Consider the following 20,112-nt stretch of genomic DNA (forward strand, 5'->3'; position numbering starts at 1 on the left):
TGAGTTGAAAGTCTTTTGTATAGATTTGCACCTTTTTTATAGTGTACTACTATAGCACTAGTCAAGCTCTGTCATTTGATACCCATGTTGAGATAGTTGTGAAAAAAATATGTTATCCGCCATTTTGTAGCTGCGGCTATCTCGAACTTGCAACTTTTTCAAAATGTACTACTATGCTACTAGTCAAGCCCTGTAATTTGATACCCATATCAAGGTAGTTGTGAAAACATATTTAATCCGTCATTTTGTAGCTGCGGCCATCTTAGATTTACAATGATACAGAATTTATTAAATTGTATTGTAATGAAAACTAAATGTGTGTACCAAATATCAGATCACTCTATCAACAAAAAGGGGTCAAACTTCAATTACTAAATTTGACCTAAACAAGCTGGGCAAGCTAAAGAAAACCGCAAGACGTGCATCATCTGTATAATCCCAAATCTAGATGACATACGTCAAATTCGAAGAAAAACCTTTCATTATGAAGTTAGAATGAGAAATTAGCAATTGACGCAAGTAAACTACTCTCATATCCTCAAGTACAGAAAAAGATTTTTTGGGAAAGTTATTCAGATTGATATTATTTACAGGAATATGGATTCACAGAGTTCATAGCCTTCTACATTTCAAATTACTTCAATTAATTTTCAAGATCAATCAACTTGCCTATAATAGATACTACTCACTTATAATGAATTATAAGAATTTCATTTTTTGGGCGAAAGTTGATAGAACTACATAAGATTATTTTGAACTGAGATAAGCGTTGTTACGTTACGGTATTAGCAAAGCACCATTTTCGGTTTTATGCACAAAATCTCATTTGCTGCACAATTTCTGTCGGTCACTGTTCCTTCTGTGAGCGGATTCAATTACAGTTTTCGCATAAAGAACTTCTCAAACTATCCTTGTAAAAAGCCGAGCATATACGCGAAAACTAAAGTGAACCGCTCATAAAATTTTATGCATCAAGTTGAATCATGAATCAAGAAAACAAGCACACAACATTGAGGCAATTTACCCGTTTTATATGCACGGTTATAAACTCACCATAAACTAAACGAATTACTATAATAAGGATAAAATAAAAGTGAAGTCATTCTTTTGCAAGTCGTGGTAGCTTCTGAAAGAGTGAGTGGCTTTTCCAACTTTAAAGGGTATGCAGGGTTTACGACATATGTCTTAAAATTTTAATATATTCGTTCAATTATTCATTTTGAAGCACAAAATTGCCTATAAAAAATAAATTGTACGAGAAGTATGTGAGACGAAAATTACTAAATCAATGATCGTCAATGCAGGAAAGTTGACTGAGAAACAGGACAATATCTCTAGCTTGTTTAACAAATAATGAATGAATCCAAGAAGTTTTTATAAGCGATTGTTAACCTAAGAGGAGAAGCATTTCATTAGTTTGGACTTCCGTTGTCTAATATGATATAAATTGAATGAAATACCGAAAAGAATATGTTAAAAAATTAAAAAGAGATTAGCTGAAAAAATAGTTATTATATTCAGCAAAAAAAACTGAAATTACAATGAAATAAAATATAAACAACAACCAAAATATTAAAAAATTGAACTGTTAACACGAGATGAAAATTAAAATATATATATGGAGTGGTTTGAAACTCTGGGCATTGAAGAAGCACACAAGAAGCGCCGAGTCTGGTTGAGATACGTGGACGACACCTTCATAATATGGAACCATGGTAATGTAGAACTAGACACCTTCTGAAGCACATCAACAACGCAAAACCTTCCATCACTTTCACAATGGAGAAGGAAGTCCACAACGAATTACCATTCTTAGACGTATTGGTGAAGAGGACCGACACGAAATGGGAAATATCTGTGTATCGAAAACCCACTCACACACGACAGTATCCGAACCAGGAATGCAACCACCATCAATCGACTAAGAGAGGAATTATCAAGACTGTACTAGACCGTGCTGTCGGGCTCTGTAAAAAAAAGAAAGGTCTCGAAAAGGAACTAGGCATCATCAAAAATGACCTTCAACGAAATGGTTACTCCAAGGTGATGGTGGAAAAACCAGTACTTGTACTTCCCTACATCAGAGGCTTGTCGGAAAGGATAAGAAGGATTGGGTCCAAATATTATATCAGAACTGCTTTAAATCTGGAAACACCATGCTTAGCAGCCTCACAAAAACCAGGTCACCAAATGCGGACCGCGATTCCAAGAATTGCATTTACCGGATACCTTGCGAGTGCGGAGAATCCTACATTGGTGAAACTAAGATGCCATTGAAAGTTCGCATTGCCGAGCATAAGAAACACACACAGCGAGGAGAAACCAGCATATCAGGAATAGCAGAGCACGTTTGGACTCATCAACATAACATCAAGTGTGCTCAAGCTGAAATCATGCACGAAGAAGAAAACTGGTTTAGAAGAAAATTCAAAGACGCCGCATATATGTTATCCAATAACGCATTTAACCAAGCTAGCGAAGAGATACGCAACATATGGAAACCTCTAATCAAGCGGAACACGACCAACTCCCGCCTAACGGTCAGCTTCCGCTGAAACCGATGAAGCGGAGAGAGGGAAAAGGGGATAAGTGAAAGCACTCGAATGACCTATAAATATTCAGATCTCGGAGGAATAAGTTCAGTTATCACCCGAAGACGATTGTGGATACTAACAATCGAAACGTCGTGATGTAACATGGTTTGGAATCTTTTGATTTTTATTTTTCATTTTTTGTTAATAATATTTTTTAATTTTCATCTCGTGTTATTAGTTTGATTTTGTAATTTTTTTGTTGTTGTTTATATTTTATTTCATTGTAATTTAAGTTTTTCTGCTGAATATAATAATTATCTTTTCAGTTAATCTCTTTTTAATTTTTTACAGATTCTTTTCGGTAAATCAAATCAATTTATATCATATTAGACAATGGAAGTCCGAAATAATGAAATACACCAAGAAACATTGTCAACTTCTTTCAAACAAAGGAGAAGGAAGCATTGTTAAAAACTTCGATTTTTTTAAAATTTCGGAGAATATTTGTCAACAGTGATGGGGAATGTTCCTCAATTTGGGTTATGACAGCAAATGCAAGTTTGAACAAAATAAAGTTGAGTTTAATTCATACGTTTTTCAAAGTCACTTCGAAAAGTATTCAAATTGAGGTTTCAAATGTTGGGTTTTAATTTTTAAAGTGATTTATTTCTAATTCACATATTGGCAACAGCGCCTATATCAAGTTGAAATAATTTATACGTACCTAGATATTCTACTTTAAAAAAGGAAAATTATCTTTATAAATCAACAATTAGGGCAAAATATAAATTATAGTTCAATACCACCTCCACAAGCCACATAAACAACAGTTGTTTTGTTATTTATTTATATAAAGGAAAATAGGTTAGGTGCACAAAATGTCATATGTCACAGAATGTCTCGGAACTCGGAACATAAGTAAACAGAACAGCACGCCTCTGAAATATGTCATCTTTGTTTGTCTCATACAGGTAACAGATTAATTGTCCTTTATTAGCTACAACCGATGTTGTCAAATGGTGAAATAGAAACGAATCACTTTAAATGTTGAATGAATTATTTCATTCCGCTTTTTTAAAGAAAAAGGTTGAAATGATAAGTTTAAAATGCGTTGTTTCTGAGCTCTTTTATGAAAACTACTTGATTTTCGTGAGGAGGAACTTTCCCCATTATGTTACTATGATTTGTCTTACATGTATTCAATGACCCTTCAAACATTCCATCATTTTCTAGATCAATTTTAGAACCTTCAAAACATAGGTGTCATTTTCACCAATAGTTTACAAAACCACAGCACGTTTCTCTTTATACACTAACTTTTTTGGCTTGTTAGTATTGGAGTAGGCATACGGAACAGTTCATAATAATGTCATTTTCCAAAATCGTCAAACGATGGTTCCTTTAACTGACCTCAATATTTAGAAAGTGTAACTTGTAGTTCAACTTATATACATAACAAAAAACACTGAAAGCAATAACGTCTATGGAAAATTTCAGCTCAATTGGTGGAAGATAACGGTTTAAAAATTCAGTTGAGAGATATGACCTGAACTAGCATTTTTACATACACTTCCAGATAAAAGCTTGTTAAAGAGGAAATCAACAGTTTGGATTTTTGAGAAACAGAAAATTTCAATAACGTCATATTTATATATCGAAAACTAAAAAGTTAAACATTTTTGTCTACCTCTCGACGCACGGTTCGCTTACCAAACAGGAGATGATAAATAAGTCTTAATCATCCCCTGCTGATGCTAACTTGGTTACCGAACCGCGCGTCGACAGACAGTATTTTTGTCCTACTGAGGGAAAAGTGTTTTTATTAGACCCCTATAGTCCGTTTTTGCAGACTTATTTCTCCAATCCTCCTTCAGTTATTTTTTTGTGCTGCGACATCGATCGTAATTTTTGAGATAATTCCGGAGTGCAATCACACAGGAAGTACCAAGGAAGCTCTTGCTCGTAGACTCGAGTAGTGATTAAGATATCCGACCGGTCGTTAATTCACTTAGATGAATCGCAAAGAAATGCCGCGCAATCTTTCACTTGATCTTTCTGCACGTTGAAGGAATTTAAATTTTCAAGGTTTGATATAAAACGGGGCTCGCGGAACGGCTCTAGATTTATCGAACTTAATAAAGGGTGATTTCGTGAACGTGCTGAACTTACTCGATTTTACTCCCGGTTATGGTAAACAATTGATGAAGAACAGTATTCTGTAATTGTTCTTGAATAGGGGATGATTCCTTCAGAATGTTCAAACATACATTGTTTACCAATGTCACAAAGTATATCGAGTTTAGAAAAAAAGGTCAAAATTGGATATTCATGAGACCTTCGTACATTATAAGAGACGTCATACAATTTTTTTTTTAATTCATACTGTGTAGAAGCAGAACAAAGAATATTCGTTGAATCATAATTGTACAAGAGATACATTGAATATTTGTAAAGTTACTAATTCATAACATAGTTCTGAAGGAAAACCATTATAAATTACAATTTCAGAAAGCCCGTCACCATAATGAAAGATGAAGCAGCTAAAAGCGATGTTGTTACAAAAAACTATAGTGATTTCCTCAGAAAATTGATCTATCAAAATATCGAATGATAGAATGAATACGGAGGAGAGAGATCAAATTATCGTTGAAGAGAAATTTTTGTATCGATTCTGTAAAAAGGTGAATTTTCATTTTTCTCATGAACATTTTTTTTAATCATCAATTTCTATTTTGTCCCTTTCAAAGTAGTCCTTCTGAGATATGAAACACTTGTGCCAGCGATTTTTCTAATCCTCGAAGCAGTTTTGATATGTCTCTCAGCGATTCGGTTTTTACCTCCTCAATCGTCGCAAAACGCCTTTTTTATATTATGGGTTTCTATATATTATGGGTCTCTCTATGGGTCTCTATCTATTATGGGTCTCTACAATCTTGGGAGCTGAAAAGAGTCGCAGGGGGCCAAATCTTGTGGATATGGTGGCTGAGGCATGATTATGGTATTGTTTTTGGCCAAAAAATTACGAACAAGCAATTACGAGTGAGCAGGTGCATTATCGTGATGCAAAAGCCATGAATTGTTTTTTCATAACGCCGGACGTTTTTTTCGTATTGCTTCTCGCAAGCGGCACATAACGATAATATCCCTTATTGACCGTGCGACCATGTGGCAAGACGTCCTGATGCACTACGCCGCGTCAATCGAAGAAAATGGTGAGCAAAATCTTGACATTTGCTGAATTTGTAGTGATGTTTTTGTTATTTGCTCTCCTGGGCTTTTCCATTGGGACGATTGGACTTTGATTTTGATGTCATAACCATACACCCATGATTTGTCACCAGTTATGACCTTTTTAAGCAAATCTGATTGACGTTGACGTTGACGTCATTCAACAATTTCTGAGCAATACTCATGCGACGATTTTTTTGGTCAAAATTCAGCAATTTTGGAACGAACTTTGTTGCCACTCGCTTCATGACCAACATTTCTGAGCCAACCGATATGTCCACATCCTCAGCAACTTATCTAATAGTGATTCAACGATTCTCCTTAACAATTTTCTTCACTTTCTCAACATATTAATCGGTTGTTGATGTGCTGGTGCGTCCAAGCGTCGTCATTCACATCTTCTCGACCTTCTGTGAAAATCAACACTTGTAAACATTTTTCTGACTCAGAGTACAATCACCGTATGCCATTGTCAACATTTCAGATATTTTTGAGCACTTGATTCCTTTTTCACACAAAATATGATGTAAATTATTCGATAATTTTTTTTTGACAGCAGAAAATCGCCGAACACGACGCAAAACACTTCTAAATTTTATGACTCTCATGCACCATTTGAAGCTGTGAACATATGTTGTTCACATATGTTGTTCACACTCGTCTCGAACATATATGTTCGAGACGAGTGTGCCAACATGAAAAAATTAAAAAATCTCTAATCGAATGTACGTAGCAAGCGAAATTGGAACATTAACCTTCCGAACACTACACTATACCTATCGTTAAAGTATTCGATATCTTAGTCCTGCTATTTGCATCAGGGATCAGACCACTGACGAAAAAACCACAATGAACGCTAACTTCCATATCCCGACATTTCTGCAATGTCCTTCGTTTGCACAGTTGTTGCGACTAACTTTTCGAAAATGATCTACAGAAATTAATTGTATTAACTGACTTACTAGCTGAAGTGGACTCATTATGATTAGGGTTTCTCAAATGAAAGAAACTGAACACTGTTGCCGAATTTCTTTTTCTTCTTCATTAGTTATATTTCACGTTTTCTTTAAAAGTGTCATTGGCTTCAATAACTACCAAGAACTGCACAAAGTGATTCATAATTCCTTATTTGAGAAGAAAAGAGAATTGAAACACTCTATGTTTTTTAATACTTTTATTTGTAACTAACGTTACTGCAGTTTCGTCCTGTTCTGTTTAAAATCTGTTTTCCGTTAATCAGCTGTCACATTCTTACGGACGACAACCCTCAGAAGTCGAAACTTGTGCGAGCTAAGGACTAACGAGGTCTTACCTTTTAACGTGTGATTCCTAACACGGGTTGGACGATAGCAAGTGAAAATAGATCGTTCAGCCTGGGGCTTGAACCAGCGACCAACACGGCGGTTGATTTGAGTGAGTGAACAAAACACCCACGTCGAACCGACTGACAACCGTCCTATAAGGACATTTTCAAACTTATACATTAAAGTTTGAAAATGTCCTTATAGGACGAAACTGTAGTAACGTTAGTTAAAAATAAAAGTGATTAAAACATAGAAAGTTTTAATTCTCTTTTCTTCATTATGATCTCCTACCACGTAGTAACGGCTACATCCATCAATTTATTCCTTATTTGTGAATTGAAGGGGTTATATTTTTAGGAGTGATTAATTTTTTGGGAAAGAAAGTTTTTGGCTGGGATTGAATCAAATAGGTGAATGAATGTCATTACGATGTCATCGATGACATAAGCAGATCAAGCTTATTCCGTGACATTCAAAATCGTAATTCATGAATGAAGTGTATGTATTTTCTATAATGTTATCCAATTTGGTACTGAAGAGCCTTAGGGCAAGTGTCTTAAGGCGAAACATCGGTGTATACCAGTGAGGGTGACAGTGTTCTATGTGAGTACAATTTATTACCATTCATTCAAAGTAGAACTCATGTGAATGATATCTGATTCTTATTCCACCACAAATGTTTGAAATACAAACTGAGTAGAGAAAAGTATCTTCTGTATAATTCAGTGTTCATATAGAAGTATTTGTTTCGAAAGAATTATTTTCTTTCGTGTAATTCAATGTTTATATGAAAATAGCTGTTTCAGGAGGACTTTCTTTCAGTTTGTGTCTGAAAGTTACTTCTTTGCATGATCTACACATTCATGTAGAGTTTCAAATTGATTACTTCCTTCCTTTCTTTGGAAGATTCTCTCATCCTTTTTTGTATCAGATGGAGTAGTAGAAAGCCAAAAACTTTCTTTCCTTATTTGTATTTGCAAATTCTGAATTATCTGAACACCAAGAAAATTTATAATCCTACGAAATAATTGCTATGGTATTTAAGGTATTTCCCCTCATAATTTTTTAACTACAAATCTTAGTCGATAATATTTCAGCAGTGATGTTTCAGTTAAAAAAAAAGGTTTAGAGGAACAGTTTGACAATTGATGTATTTTCCTTGTTGATCGCCGTACGTACTCCTGATCCTGCAAGATGTTCAAGTCTTGAGATATTTGTTCTGAGATTATTTTTACTGGGATGTTTTTGGTTTGAGATATTATTGTCCGAGATATTTTTCCTGAGATAAAGAAAGTGGGAGTCGGTTTTTGGTAAATATATCGATGAACTATAGTACAAGTGAAGAAAAGAGAATTGAAAATTCTCTATGTTTTTTACCACTTTTATTTGTAACTAACGTTACTGCAGTTTCGTCCTATAAGGACATTTTCAAAGTTATACATTATACTAATGTATAATATATACACATATAATGTACATTAAACTAATGTACATTATATGTAATGTATAGGACGAAACTGCAGTAACGTTGGTTACAAATAAAACTGATAAAAACGTAGACAATTTTCAATTCTCTTTTCTTCGTATGATTTCCTACCTAACGGCTACATCCATCAAATCATAGTACAAATATTTTGTAGGCTGTTCAACTTATCCTACTTAACTTATCAAGCTTTTCATGACCTAACTGAGTATTTTATTAACTGTCATTCATTGACTCGAACCTCATTCAGGAAGATACATAATTGCACAGATAATATATTTTAGTTTTCTCTCCTCACCAATAATGAATGAAAAACTACGAATCAAAATAAAGAAAAACCATAATAATATTTTTCATTGAACTAGAAAATCTTCGAATTTAACTGGCAATAATTTCTTTGTGTTTCTAGTAGAAATTATTATTATTATTCGTCATTGGTTGTATTGAGAACTTCTGTAGCCTGAATGTTTTATGAGTGAACCAGTTCTGTTTTATTTTCGTTCTCAATTTCTTCTTCTCCTAGACAAGCCTCACTATTTTCTGGTCATATGAAAATTCTGGCCTCTTCACTTTCTATATACTTGTTTGAGTTACATTTGAAGATTTGCTTTTTTTATATTCATTCTTGGTTCATGGTCGAGTAATTCTTTTCTAGAAATTTTTTAAATGAATAATTTCTGGCGATCTGATGAAGGCATCTTGTGGATATTATCTGATTTTGATATATTCTAAATGAATGGGTTCAAAAATAGTTGAAAATAATAGATTGTAATGGATATTTTCGTTAACTAACTGTCGTTCCCCAAAGTTAAACTTGTGTCAGCTACGGTTTAGCTCGCACTTCCCTTTCAATACTCATCGTCCCAGAATTGGGGTCGAACCAATGGTCACAATAGCGCTTAAATCAGTGAGTCACTCACGATATTCAACCACTTTTTTAAAAAAGTTATAAAAAATTGCTTCTTCGCTTGATTAAATATTATATTTGATTACTACTTATCTACTTTCCTTATGATTCACAAAAAGTCCTCTGATTTTTTACGAATTGACCGAAAAAAATATTTTTATATAAATTGGCCCAGATATAAGAAACATGTTATTTAATATCTGCTGGTGCCAATCCAAAAATAATGTGATAGCTAAAGTAAAAGCTCAGTGATATTTCATAACATTTCTAAAAATACATAAATAACGTTCCTGAGTTTATCTCAATGATATTTTCGATTGTTTGTATCACTAGGTAGTGCTCTAGAATATAGAACTCTCACCCTGTTTGACTGACTAGTAACTAGTCCAGTTTAAAATTATATATGGACTGACAATTTTCGAAAAAAAATTTTTCAATTCTAGTCGTGTTTCACTAAAAGTAGTACTACCAATGAAGCTACGGTGTTTGCGAAACGTGTCTAAAACTGAAAAACATTTTGGTAAGAATTGTTTAATTATCATCATAGATAGTCCAGTTTAGATGATACCAATTCAGTCTCATTGGAAAAATAAATTCTCTCTATGTTTGTTAATGGTAAATTAGTAAAAATTCCATTTTTTGAATTATATCATACTTAATTTTCTAAATAGGTTTTATCAACATCAATAAAAATTTTTGTAATATAGGATATTGAAGTAAAAACATTAAGCCCTTTCTATTCCCAATACAACGGAATGGTTGAAAAAGAGTTGGTATTGCTAAACTTTTTACACCAACCAGCATCTGAACTATCAAAATGGCCCTAAATGATCAAACTGCTTTATTAAACAATTGAGTCAATCGATTGAGGCGCGCTTCAATCAACTGCAATCAGGTCAATCAAAATGATTGACCGTCTAGGACTTCCTTCAGACGTGGAGAAGCTATGGATCTTGTAACATAAATAATACTACTTATAGAAAATACAAAAAGTTGCGATAAATGAGGTACACAAACTGTATTTCTTGTGTGGGAGATTAATTTAGTTAATTCATATTATATCACCTGAGATGTGGGACGTTGTCAATATATCAAAATAATTTATGTAGGAAATGAAATAAAAGTTGAGACCAAAAGTTACTTTGAAAAATACTTTACTCAGTAATCGAACCTCGAAGCGAATTTCCAGTTGTTTTTCCGGAAAAAAATTAGAAGTAATTCATATGCGTCCTTGTTTTTGAAGTCTGTTGGAGACATTTTAATAATTTCAGCAACACGTATCGAAATATTCAGCCGCACACAGTACTTAATCTCTCTGTCTTGAACTTCAGCGCTAATTATTACATGTATACATTAAACCGATGATCCGACTTGAAGCCTCTCCTAATGAACAAGCGGGGCTGCAAAACTTGCCAGAGTAATATTTTGGGCCGAACCTCTCCATCGGCATCTCTCTCTCTAGAGCTTTTCCAAGAACGGGGATGATCTGAGGGCTAAGTAAACAAATAATGTATTTCAATTTGTAAAGTTTCATGCTGTGCCCCACTTTCACCGTTGGATAATAGACTAATCTAAGTGGAAACTGGAAAGGAGATTCTGTGAGCGTCATACGAATACCGTCCTGAATGGATAAGTATTCGAAATGTGCCAAGAACAGTTTGGAAGTTCTAAATTAATTTTCACGGAACTCGGAGATAAAAAGTTTGAATCGTGCATGAAAAATGTTGGATGGCATGTTGGCGTTGGTCGGCTATCGAAGGAAATTTCATACTATGCCGAGGAAAATAACATTCACGCTTATGAAATGAAACTTTAGGTATACGATGATGAATCTTTGAATATTGAGAACTAGTTAGGTTCTTAAGCTTTGAATTAAAAAAATACTGCCCTGCCATATTATGATACTAATTTTTCATCAGGTGTATTTACTCTTGAGAGGGCCCATTGCAAAACTGGCTGACAGTAAATATTCTACAGGATGATATGGTAATCATGAGTTTATGATTTATTGTGCTAAGAGTGACACTACTTTTGTTATTTTCAAAAAAATACCGTTCAAGCGAAGCAATGGATCGAAAAGTGTTATAAGGACTCTGCTTCATCAGAAACAACAATTAAACGTTGGTTTGCTGACTTCAAACGTGGTCGTAGAGACACCAATGATGCAGAACACAGTGGACGTCCAATTGAGGCAGTAACACCAGAGTACATTTTTTTAAAATTCAAAAAGTGAAATGGCGTGAGTTAGCTGATATTGTAAAGGTATCAAAAAAACGTATTGGCTTAATGGTGCATGAGCATTCGACTATGAGAAAGCTCTGTTCAAAGTGGGTGCCATGCGGACTCACTGTTGACCAAAAACAAGAACGTCTTGATGATTCTGAGCAGTGTTTGGCCTTGTTCAAACATAACAAACCGAAGTTTTTGCATTGATATGTGACAATGGTTAAAACATGGATCCATCACTTCACTCCGGAATCAAAACGATCGTCATCTAAGTGGAGAGCAACTGGTGAACCTCATCCAAAGCGCCCGAATGCACAACAATCGGATGGAAAGGTTATGGCCTCAGAATTTTGGAATGTGCGTGGTGTAATATTCATCGACTATTTTGAGGAGGGAAATACCATCAACAGTGAATATTACATATTACAATGGGCTTAGAATTGCTCCCGCATACACCATATTCGCCAGATTTGGCTCCTAGTGATTAATGGCTGTTTGCACACATCAACAAAATGCTTACCGGCAAAAAAATCCCTCGAATGAAGAGGTTATTGCTGAAACTTAGGCCTTAGGCAAAAAAATAAATCTTTCTACAAAACAGGCATTGAAATGTTTGAGTGACGCTGGGATGATTTTGTGACTATTGATGGAGCGTCTTGTGTTGTGTGTTAGTTCATTGTGTTGATAATTAAAATATGTGAGAGTCTTTTCTAAAAGTGAAGAGTAAGGGGTCCCTTTCATTCACGCCGGTATCCAGGCCGGGGTGGTTCGGATAATCACGTAAAGGGGGCTGTATATGTGAAAAAAAAATCCAAAAGGTCTCCCGAGCAGGAGGCGACTTCTTAAAAAATGTAATTGTTTTTATATAAAAAAAAGTTCGAAAAAAAACGGGTGGCAACATTGCTTCGTGCAAGACCGCTGCGTCCCCCGACGAAGCTCTTGTCAACCTAGATAGGAGGAGCCTGGCCTAATGTACCCGAGTGGGAAGCAACGGCCCTCCAAAATAGAGAGAGAGAGAGAGAGAGAGAGAGAGAGAGAGAGAGTCTTAAATTTAATCACCTAGTTACTGCCAGAGTTGTTGTTTATCACAAATAACAGTAACAAAAATTTATATTGGCGAGCCAGGCGTTCCCACCTTTTTCTGAAAACTTTCAGATACATCCGTTAAGGCGCTGCTGTCTAAATATTATTTCTTCGTGTGGTATTTATTTGCCAGTTGCCAGAAATTTCGACATATTTCTTAACTTTTGGCATATATGGGTACTCACCCCCTGTCTTGTTTTATATGCGTGACGCACTATTTCTCTAATTTTCGACTTTTTTTGATTTATGAGGATCAACCAATATAATTTACGGATGATATCCAGGACATTCTAAGTTTCATAAATTATTTGGTGGGTTATCTTTTACATTTAAAAAATTATTTTCAACATCCATTCCTAAATATTATATAAGCTCCCACCAAGCTATAATACCGTAATCTAAGCTGCTTGCATTTATAAATTGTCTCAGATCTCTTTGAAATTGCACAGCATACTTCAAATTTTTTGAATGACTTTTTAATTCGAATATTCCATTTTAGGTTTGAATAAATATTTTATTTCTAGTATGTACTAGAATTTTTTGTTCACTTATCAACAGGTCTGGCAAGTTTTTGTGATGACGTTTTTCCCATGTTAACGTTTGAAAGGCATGAGTAGAACACCTTTTATATTGCTAAAATATATTTCAGCCTTTCGATTACCACCTTTCATCTGAATTTAAAAAGACTCTCATCAAAAGGAAGTAATCAGGCCCGAGTTACTTTGATGGAAAAATTATAAACTAAACAATGTCATATTGTTTAGTTCATATTGTTTAGTTCAAAATTAAAGTTCACATGACAAAACATTTTGAGTAGTGAAATAATGTACTTACGTATTTCATTAAAAGCGAAAGGGAATTCGCCTGTGACAGAGCAGTTTAATCTGGATTTCAGGAAAGAAGTCCATCGGTTTCTAAAACGATGAGGCCCACCTCTGTCATTTTTGCACACTCTTGCGACACGGGAGTAGACCGCCTGTAATGGTTTGAATAATTATTAGATCCATGTTAACGAACCAACTTCAAATTCTCAAAAATATCTTTGAATAAAAATACGAATAGTCCAATTCTGCGTCCTCTAGATACATTATATCCAGTGTCTTATTGACTGACGAATGAAAAATTCACATTTGTAGTATATTTTTTGTCAAAATGTTTTTTATAAATATCTCTGAACTCGTACAGTCTCTGTTTTTTAGAGAGACATGGTATTATACTGAGAGGTAATTCAAAAGAATTATTGTAACTTGAGATGAGCAAATGAGAAATACTCCCCTCATATTCAAGTGTCTGACGAAGATATTCTCTTTTCGATATTTGAAAAAACAATATATTGCTCAGATAGAGTTTTATTCGACTTGAGCTGATTACATAGGATAGTGTTTCCGATAAAAATCTTTTGAACATTCAAAACTTACAATTATGTTGTGAAAATAATTTAAAAAAAAACATGAACTTGCTCAATTAAGACCTTCATGATGATTACTGGAAAAAATACGAAATCTAATTTGATAGTCCAGTCACATACAGACAAAGTGAAAGATCTTACACCTACTTAACACCCACGTTATTTAACGCTTAACGATTTCTTGAAAAACAAAAATAACCAATTTATCATACGTAAAATTAGCATTGACAAATTCCCATTGATATACATAGAGATCTTTCGTTTTTCTGATGTTCTGATTATACGCAAACTTTGCTTTATAAGAAAATTAATCAATGTATTACCATGGCATGCTAATAGTAGTTGAAAGGAATACTGATAATTTTTTGCTACTTCGACCATAATTATGGGTACTCATTGTGGTTAATACATAATTACTGTTATTATGATACTCTAAGAATTCCTGTAGGTATTATGTGACGAAGGAAATCTAAGATGAAAAGGTCTGATATAAAAATCGATGTGTTTTTGTATATTTGTGTCCTAAATTGCGATGTTTTTAAAACAAACTTCCCAAATATATTCCAGTTGATGGATTCAGAGTGAAACCATCATATATTACCCGGTATCTTCTGTCTTTTCCATTACTCTTCTACCAAACATTGGAGCGACAAACAAAAGAAAGATATCCAAACTTTCTAATCGGAATTTTCCTATCTACCCCAGTTTCCTCAATATTAGATTCCCGCAAAAGTTACAAATGAAGGCATTTACATTTTATTTGTCGTCGTTCCCTTCACCTGATTTATGTCGCCATTAACAACGCACTGGAACATAATAGTGCGGTATGTTTTTAAAAACGTTTCGAAAGATTAAAAAAAAAACGTAAAAAAGAAAAGTGAAGATAATATTTTACTTTTTTGAAGCTATTCACTAGTCTTACTATCACAGAAACTGGATGTGTATTTTTTTTGTATGAAACATAATTGTTGAGTTTTTAGTGAATGATTTACCAGATGATACAGTTAGAGAAATGAAAGATAATATACTGATCACATTTAAAATACTCGATAAAACACATTCTTCTAAATAACACCCTACTTTTCTGCCCATCTAATCCATTGCCAAACCAAGGCACTGGATAGATAAAGCAGCAGTAAATGGCCTTCACGGTTACCAGATTTATCGCCACTAAATAGGACAAAACCTTCACGTCAAAGAATTGTTAACGAATTCTTTCAAAACTGTTCCAAATGGTTCGATACGTAGGAAAACGTTTCAAAAAAATCTTCATGACTATATGGAAATGAGTGGCTATTAGTTTGAATTATCAATCAACTAAATAGTAAATGATTGGTATATAGTCGAAGTAAACGATATTGTCTACTCTTAAAGTTGTCGGCACTCTCAAAGGCCAAAAAAACCAATACATAGAAATGAACCGGCAGCAAACTAGTCCACGTGGACTAACCGAGTTTTATATTTGGCTGAAGAGTCATAAAATTAAATTTGAAGTCATGTTACGGTGAGGAATGGAAATCGGGAAAGGTTATCGCCGTCGTGTTCAGTTCAGGAACTGATAGCGATTTGAGTATTGAAATTCGATATTGGTGCAGTTATAATCACTTAAAATTTTTGTCATCTGTTTAAAATGTGGCGTCCTTAGACAAGTACTAATAGTAATAACGAGTGTGATAACAATGCAGACTTTTTCCAGTGTAGTGATTCCAATAGCGATGGTGAACAATGCGAAATAGAGATACCAGTGAAAAAGATTCCGATGCATTTGAATATTGAAACACAGAAAGTATGTTTCAATGAATATAAGAATGTACATCTCAAGTTTGGCTTCGAGGGAACAAACTGTGCGTAAAATAGTCAAAAACAAACCTTATGATACAGGATTACCAAAACATTCAGATGTTCATCTAATAAAATTATTGGAAAAACAATATACGCCTGTTTCAAAAGCAATGAGATTCCTATAACTGAAATCATGAGGAAGAAATTGAATACTTCCGACCATAACGTGAGCTGCTGTGACAAAACTTTTCAGAATTGGATTAAGAAACTAGGATTGACATTTTAAAATAATAAACAAACGTCAAGCAGTTATGCTTGACGTTTGAGGAGTGCCAGAAGATGACAGTACTACCAACTGTCGAAAGGCTCGCAGATAATTAATAGAAGATATAAAGCTTCAAATCCTTTTTGTAGAATTTAATATTGAAATACTCAAAATAAAGGAAAATTAGTTGCATCAATCAATATATATATATATATATATATATATATATATATATATATATATATATATATATATATATATATATATATATATGTATATATATATATATATATATATATGTATATATATATATGTATATATATACATATATATATGTATATATATATACATATATATATATATATATATATGTATATATATGTATATATATATATATATATATATACATATATATATATATATATGTATATGTATATATATATACATATATATATATATATATATATATATATATATATATATACATATATATATATATATATATATATATATATATATATATATACAGAGATATAGATATTATTGAGTGTGTATAATATAAATCAAAAGGAGGAAATTCGTGGACATGACACTCAAAAAATATGGAGGCAAACCGCGGACACGTGTTTCTGGCTATTGGCCTCATCAGCGCGGTGCAGCCAATTGCAAAGGTGGACAACAACTGGTTACCAAAAATGAAAAAAAAAACATCACATATGCACGGTGTTATCAACAGGAGCCAACCACACATTTGTGGTTTCAATTAGAAGACCCAGCATTCCCAGGCATCATCTAACATCACCACGTAGGCAGCTATAGCTACCTGCATGACTTCCGGGTCCAGTATATAGATACAGAGATATAGATATTATTGAGTGTGTATGATATAAATCAAAAGGAGGAAATTCGTGGACATGACACTCAAAAAATATGGAGGCAAACCGCGGACACGTGTTTCTGGCTATTGGCCTCATCAGCGCGGTGCAGCCAATTGCAAAGGTTGACAACAACTGGTTACCAAAAATGAAAAAAAAAACATCACATATGCACGGTGTCATCAACAGGAGCCAACCACACATTTGTGGTTTCAATTAGAAGACCCAGCATTCCCAGGCATCATCTAACATCACCACGTAGGCAGCTATAGCTTTGCAATTGACTGCACCGCGCTGATGAGGCCAATAGCCAGAAACACGTGTCCGCGGTTTGCCTCCATATTTTTTGAGTGTCATGTCCACGAATTTCCTCCTTTTGATTTATATCATACACACTCAATAATATCTATATCTCTGTATCTATATCCTGGACCCGGAAGTCATGCAGGTAGCTATAGCTGCCTACGTGGTGATGTTAGATGATGCCTGGGAATGCTGGGTCTTCTAATTGAAACCACAAATGTGTGGTTGGCTCCTGTTGATGACACCGTGCATATGTGATGTTTTTTTTTTTTCATTTTTGGTAACCAGTTGTTGTCCACCTTTGCAATTGGCTGCACCGCGCTGATGAGGCCAATAGCCAGAAACACGTGTCCGCGGTTTGCCTCCATATTTTTTGAGTGTCATGTCCACGAATTTCCTCCTTTTGATATATATATATATATATATATATATATATATATATATATATATATATATATATATACAATCCCTACTTTCCCACTGACCTATATAATCAGAAATCATTACTGAATAACGAAATTAGTTAGCTCCCTAACTATATTATTGAAGGGGAGCTGTCGGAAGGTAAGTTGCACTATATCGTTTACTTGAACTATACCCAAACTGTATATATTTAGTAAGCCCCATATTTCTTTGATAACTTTCCTTTTATGAAATAATTGATGTGTTTAAATTAAATACTTTGCTTTCACAGCATTTTTCGAATATATAAATAACAATGTTCCATTCATTCTGTCACCTGATTTTTTTTCCGGAAAATCTAAATGGGCATCCTAGTTATTTGGTTGTGATAACATTTTATAATTATGTTGATTCTATTTCAATCAAATGGTTGCCGATATTTTTTCATCATTAGTGTTGTTTCACAACAATGAAGACTCAAAATTTTCTTTGTTCTGTTATTGATCGATTTTGAACCTCATTTTCCCGGGCTATTGGCACTATTATTCTCAACTTGACAGGATAACGTACCTTCCCGCAATTGATGTATTCGACGGCCGTTTCCCTGAAGAAGAAGTAAACGAAGTCCCCCTGGGTCATGGATCCGACAAAATCGGGAGCTGCGGAGAAAAAGGCATTAATCAACTTGGTATCGAACCAGTCAACTGCATACTGATGAAAATACTATTTCGTAGGAACTTCAAGAAAAATAATAAATTTAATATTTTTTTAAATGAACGTATCGGGGCGCGAAATATAATCATCAAATGTCTAGAAATCATTAACACTTTGATCTCATTAAAACGATATTGTACCTCAATGGCATACATTTTCGAAAAGAGAAAGTGAAAGGTACAAAAAATTCAAAATGTTGACAATTGATCAATTTCTGAAAAAAACTCGACGATAAGTGCCTCTTGTTGTGGCATTTACAATCTTGGGGAATTTTATCATAAGATCCGGTCCAGACGGGCGTACAATTTAATGCACCGCTAATTATGTGTTGAGATGGACTAAGTGAGAAAAAAGAACAGCTAATAATAATGAATTTATTACAACTTTTTGTAAAACGTTAATAATGTGTTGGACCCCCACGAAGACTTATGCACCTAGAAACACGTCTGGGCATACTCCTAATGAGATGATTTATTTCTTTCTGATGTATTTCATTCCAAATTACTTACACCTAATGCCGAAATGATGTGAACTAAATAATCTTCTTCCCATAATGTTCCAGATGTCTTCAATGGATGAAAAATCCTGAGATCTAGAAGGGCAAAGCAGCAAATTGACTTGATGGTATTCAAAATGGACCAACGTAATTCTGGCTATATGTAGTCGAACAAAAGTAATTCCTCTATTTTTTTGTATCCCCTTAGACATATGTGATTATTTGATACCTGTACATAGTGTACATACAGAAACATTGAAAATCTCCATGAAAAATCAACATCACTTTCGTAAATCCGTTCGATAGCACGCAATAAAATGCTCGGAAAGACCCGTAACAAAAAAAAATGAACGCCAACTATTTTTAGTTCTCGAACGACAATTCCGCAAGACATAAAAAACTCACCGTTGAGACTCATCGAATCGTATTGTTCCGTCTGTAGCGGTTCCCTGTAGATAATGGGGTCCATTCCGCTGAAATCAGCTACCGTGCCAGTGTACAGGTCTCCGTCTGAAACAAAAGAATAGAGCGTTCTTTGTATTCTCGGTCATCTCGATTCGAGGAGATATCGGTTTCGAGGACTTTTTTGATCGTTCGCATTCATACCAGTACGATTCAACTGCGAATAAAGGAAAGGGGCCATGTCAGTTTTCCTTTGCGGATTATTATCATTCAAATGGAAATATTCTTTAATGTTTGTGAAGGAGGATGCATATCCAGTAGAAAATTTCATTATCTCTAAATGGGTTACTTTGTGGCTTATATTTTAAAGTAGGGGAATGACGATTATTAACCCATCAGCGTTTTGATTTTTTGAGAGAGTAATTACCTCATTTCACAATTTGTATCAAAGAAAAAATCTCATTCTGTGAAATATTACTAATTTAAATTATAATGACGGATCATGAATCAAGCAGATAAAGCGGGAGATTCACTTTTTCGTTCTCCTTCCTCCATAACTGGTCCAGTAGATGGATGAAAAATCATATTTTTCAATGAGAAAAACCGTGGAAAAACTATCATTGCTTTTGTATGGTTGCTGGTGTCGACAATCTGATACCTATCAGGGTTCAACGACTCAAATTGATGGCGATGAACTAGT

The 20,112-nt window shown here is 34.2% G+C and overlaps 1 protein-coding gene across 3 annotated transcripts in view; it reads right to left on the minus strand.

The window, feature by feature from the left end:
* Window positions 1-20,112, minus strand: part of Sema1a (Semaphorin 1a) — a 1,123,890-nt gene that overhangs the window by 50,984 nt on the left and 1,052,794 nt on the right. For all 3 annotated transcript variants that reach the window (XM_074180678.1, XM_074180676.1, XM_074180677.1), the window contains exons 6-8: window positions 19,416-19,520; window positions 18,371-18,459; window positions 13,600-13,741 (exon numbers count right to left, since the gene is read on the minus strand). In XM_074180678.1, coding sequence (XP_074036779.1) covers window positions 13,600-13,741; window positions 18,371-18,459; window positions 19,416-19,520 — 336 coding nt within the window. The remainder of the gene's footprint in view (window positions 1-13,599; window positions 13,742-18,370; window positions 18,460-19,415; window positions 19,521-20,112) is intronic.

Source organism: Leptinotarsa decemlineata, unplaced genomic scaffold (assembly GCF_025532065.1).
Source record: "Leptinotarsa decemlineata unplaced genomic scaffold, Ldec_3_MD MMD2_tig00026299_RagTag_RagTag, whole genome shotgun sequence".
NCBI classification, from domain to species: domain Eukaryota; kingdom Metazoa; phylum Arthropoda; class Insecta; order Coleoptera; family Chrysomelidae; genus Leptinotarsa; species Leptinotarsa decemlineata.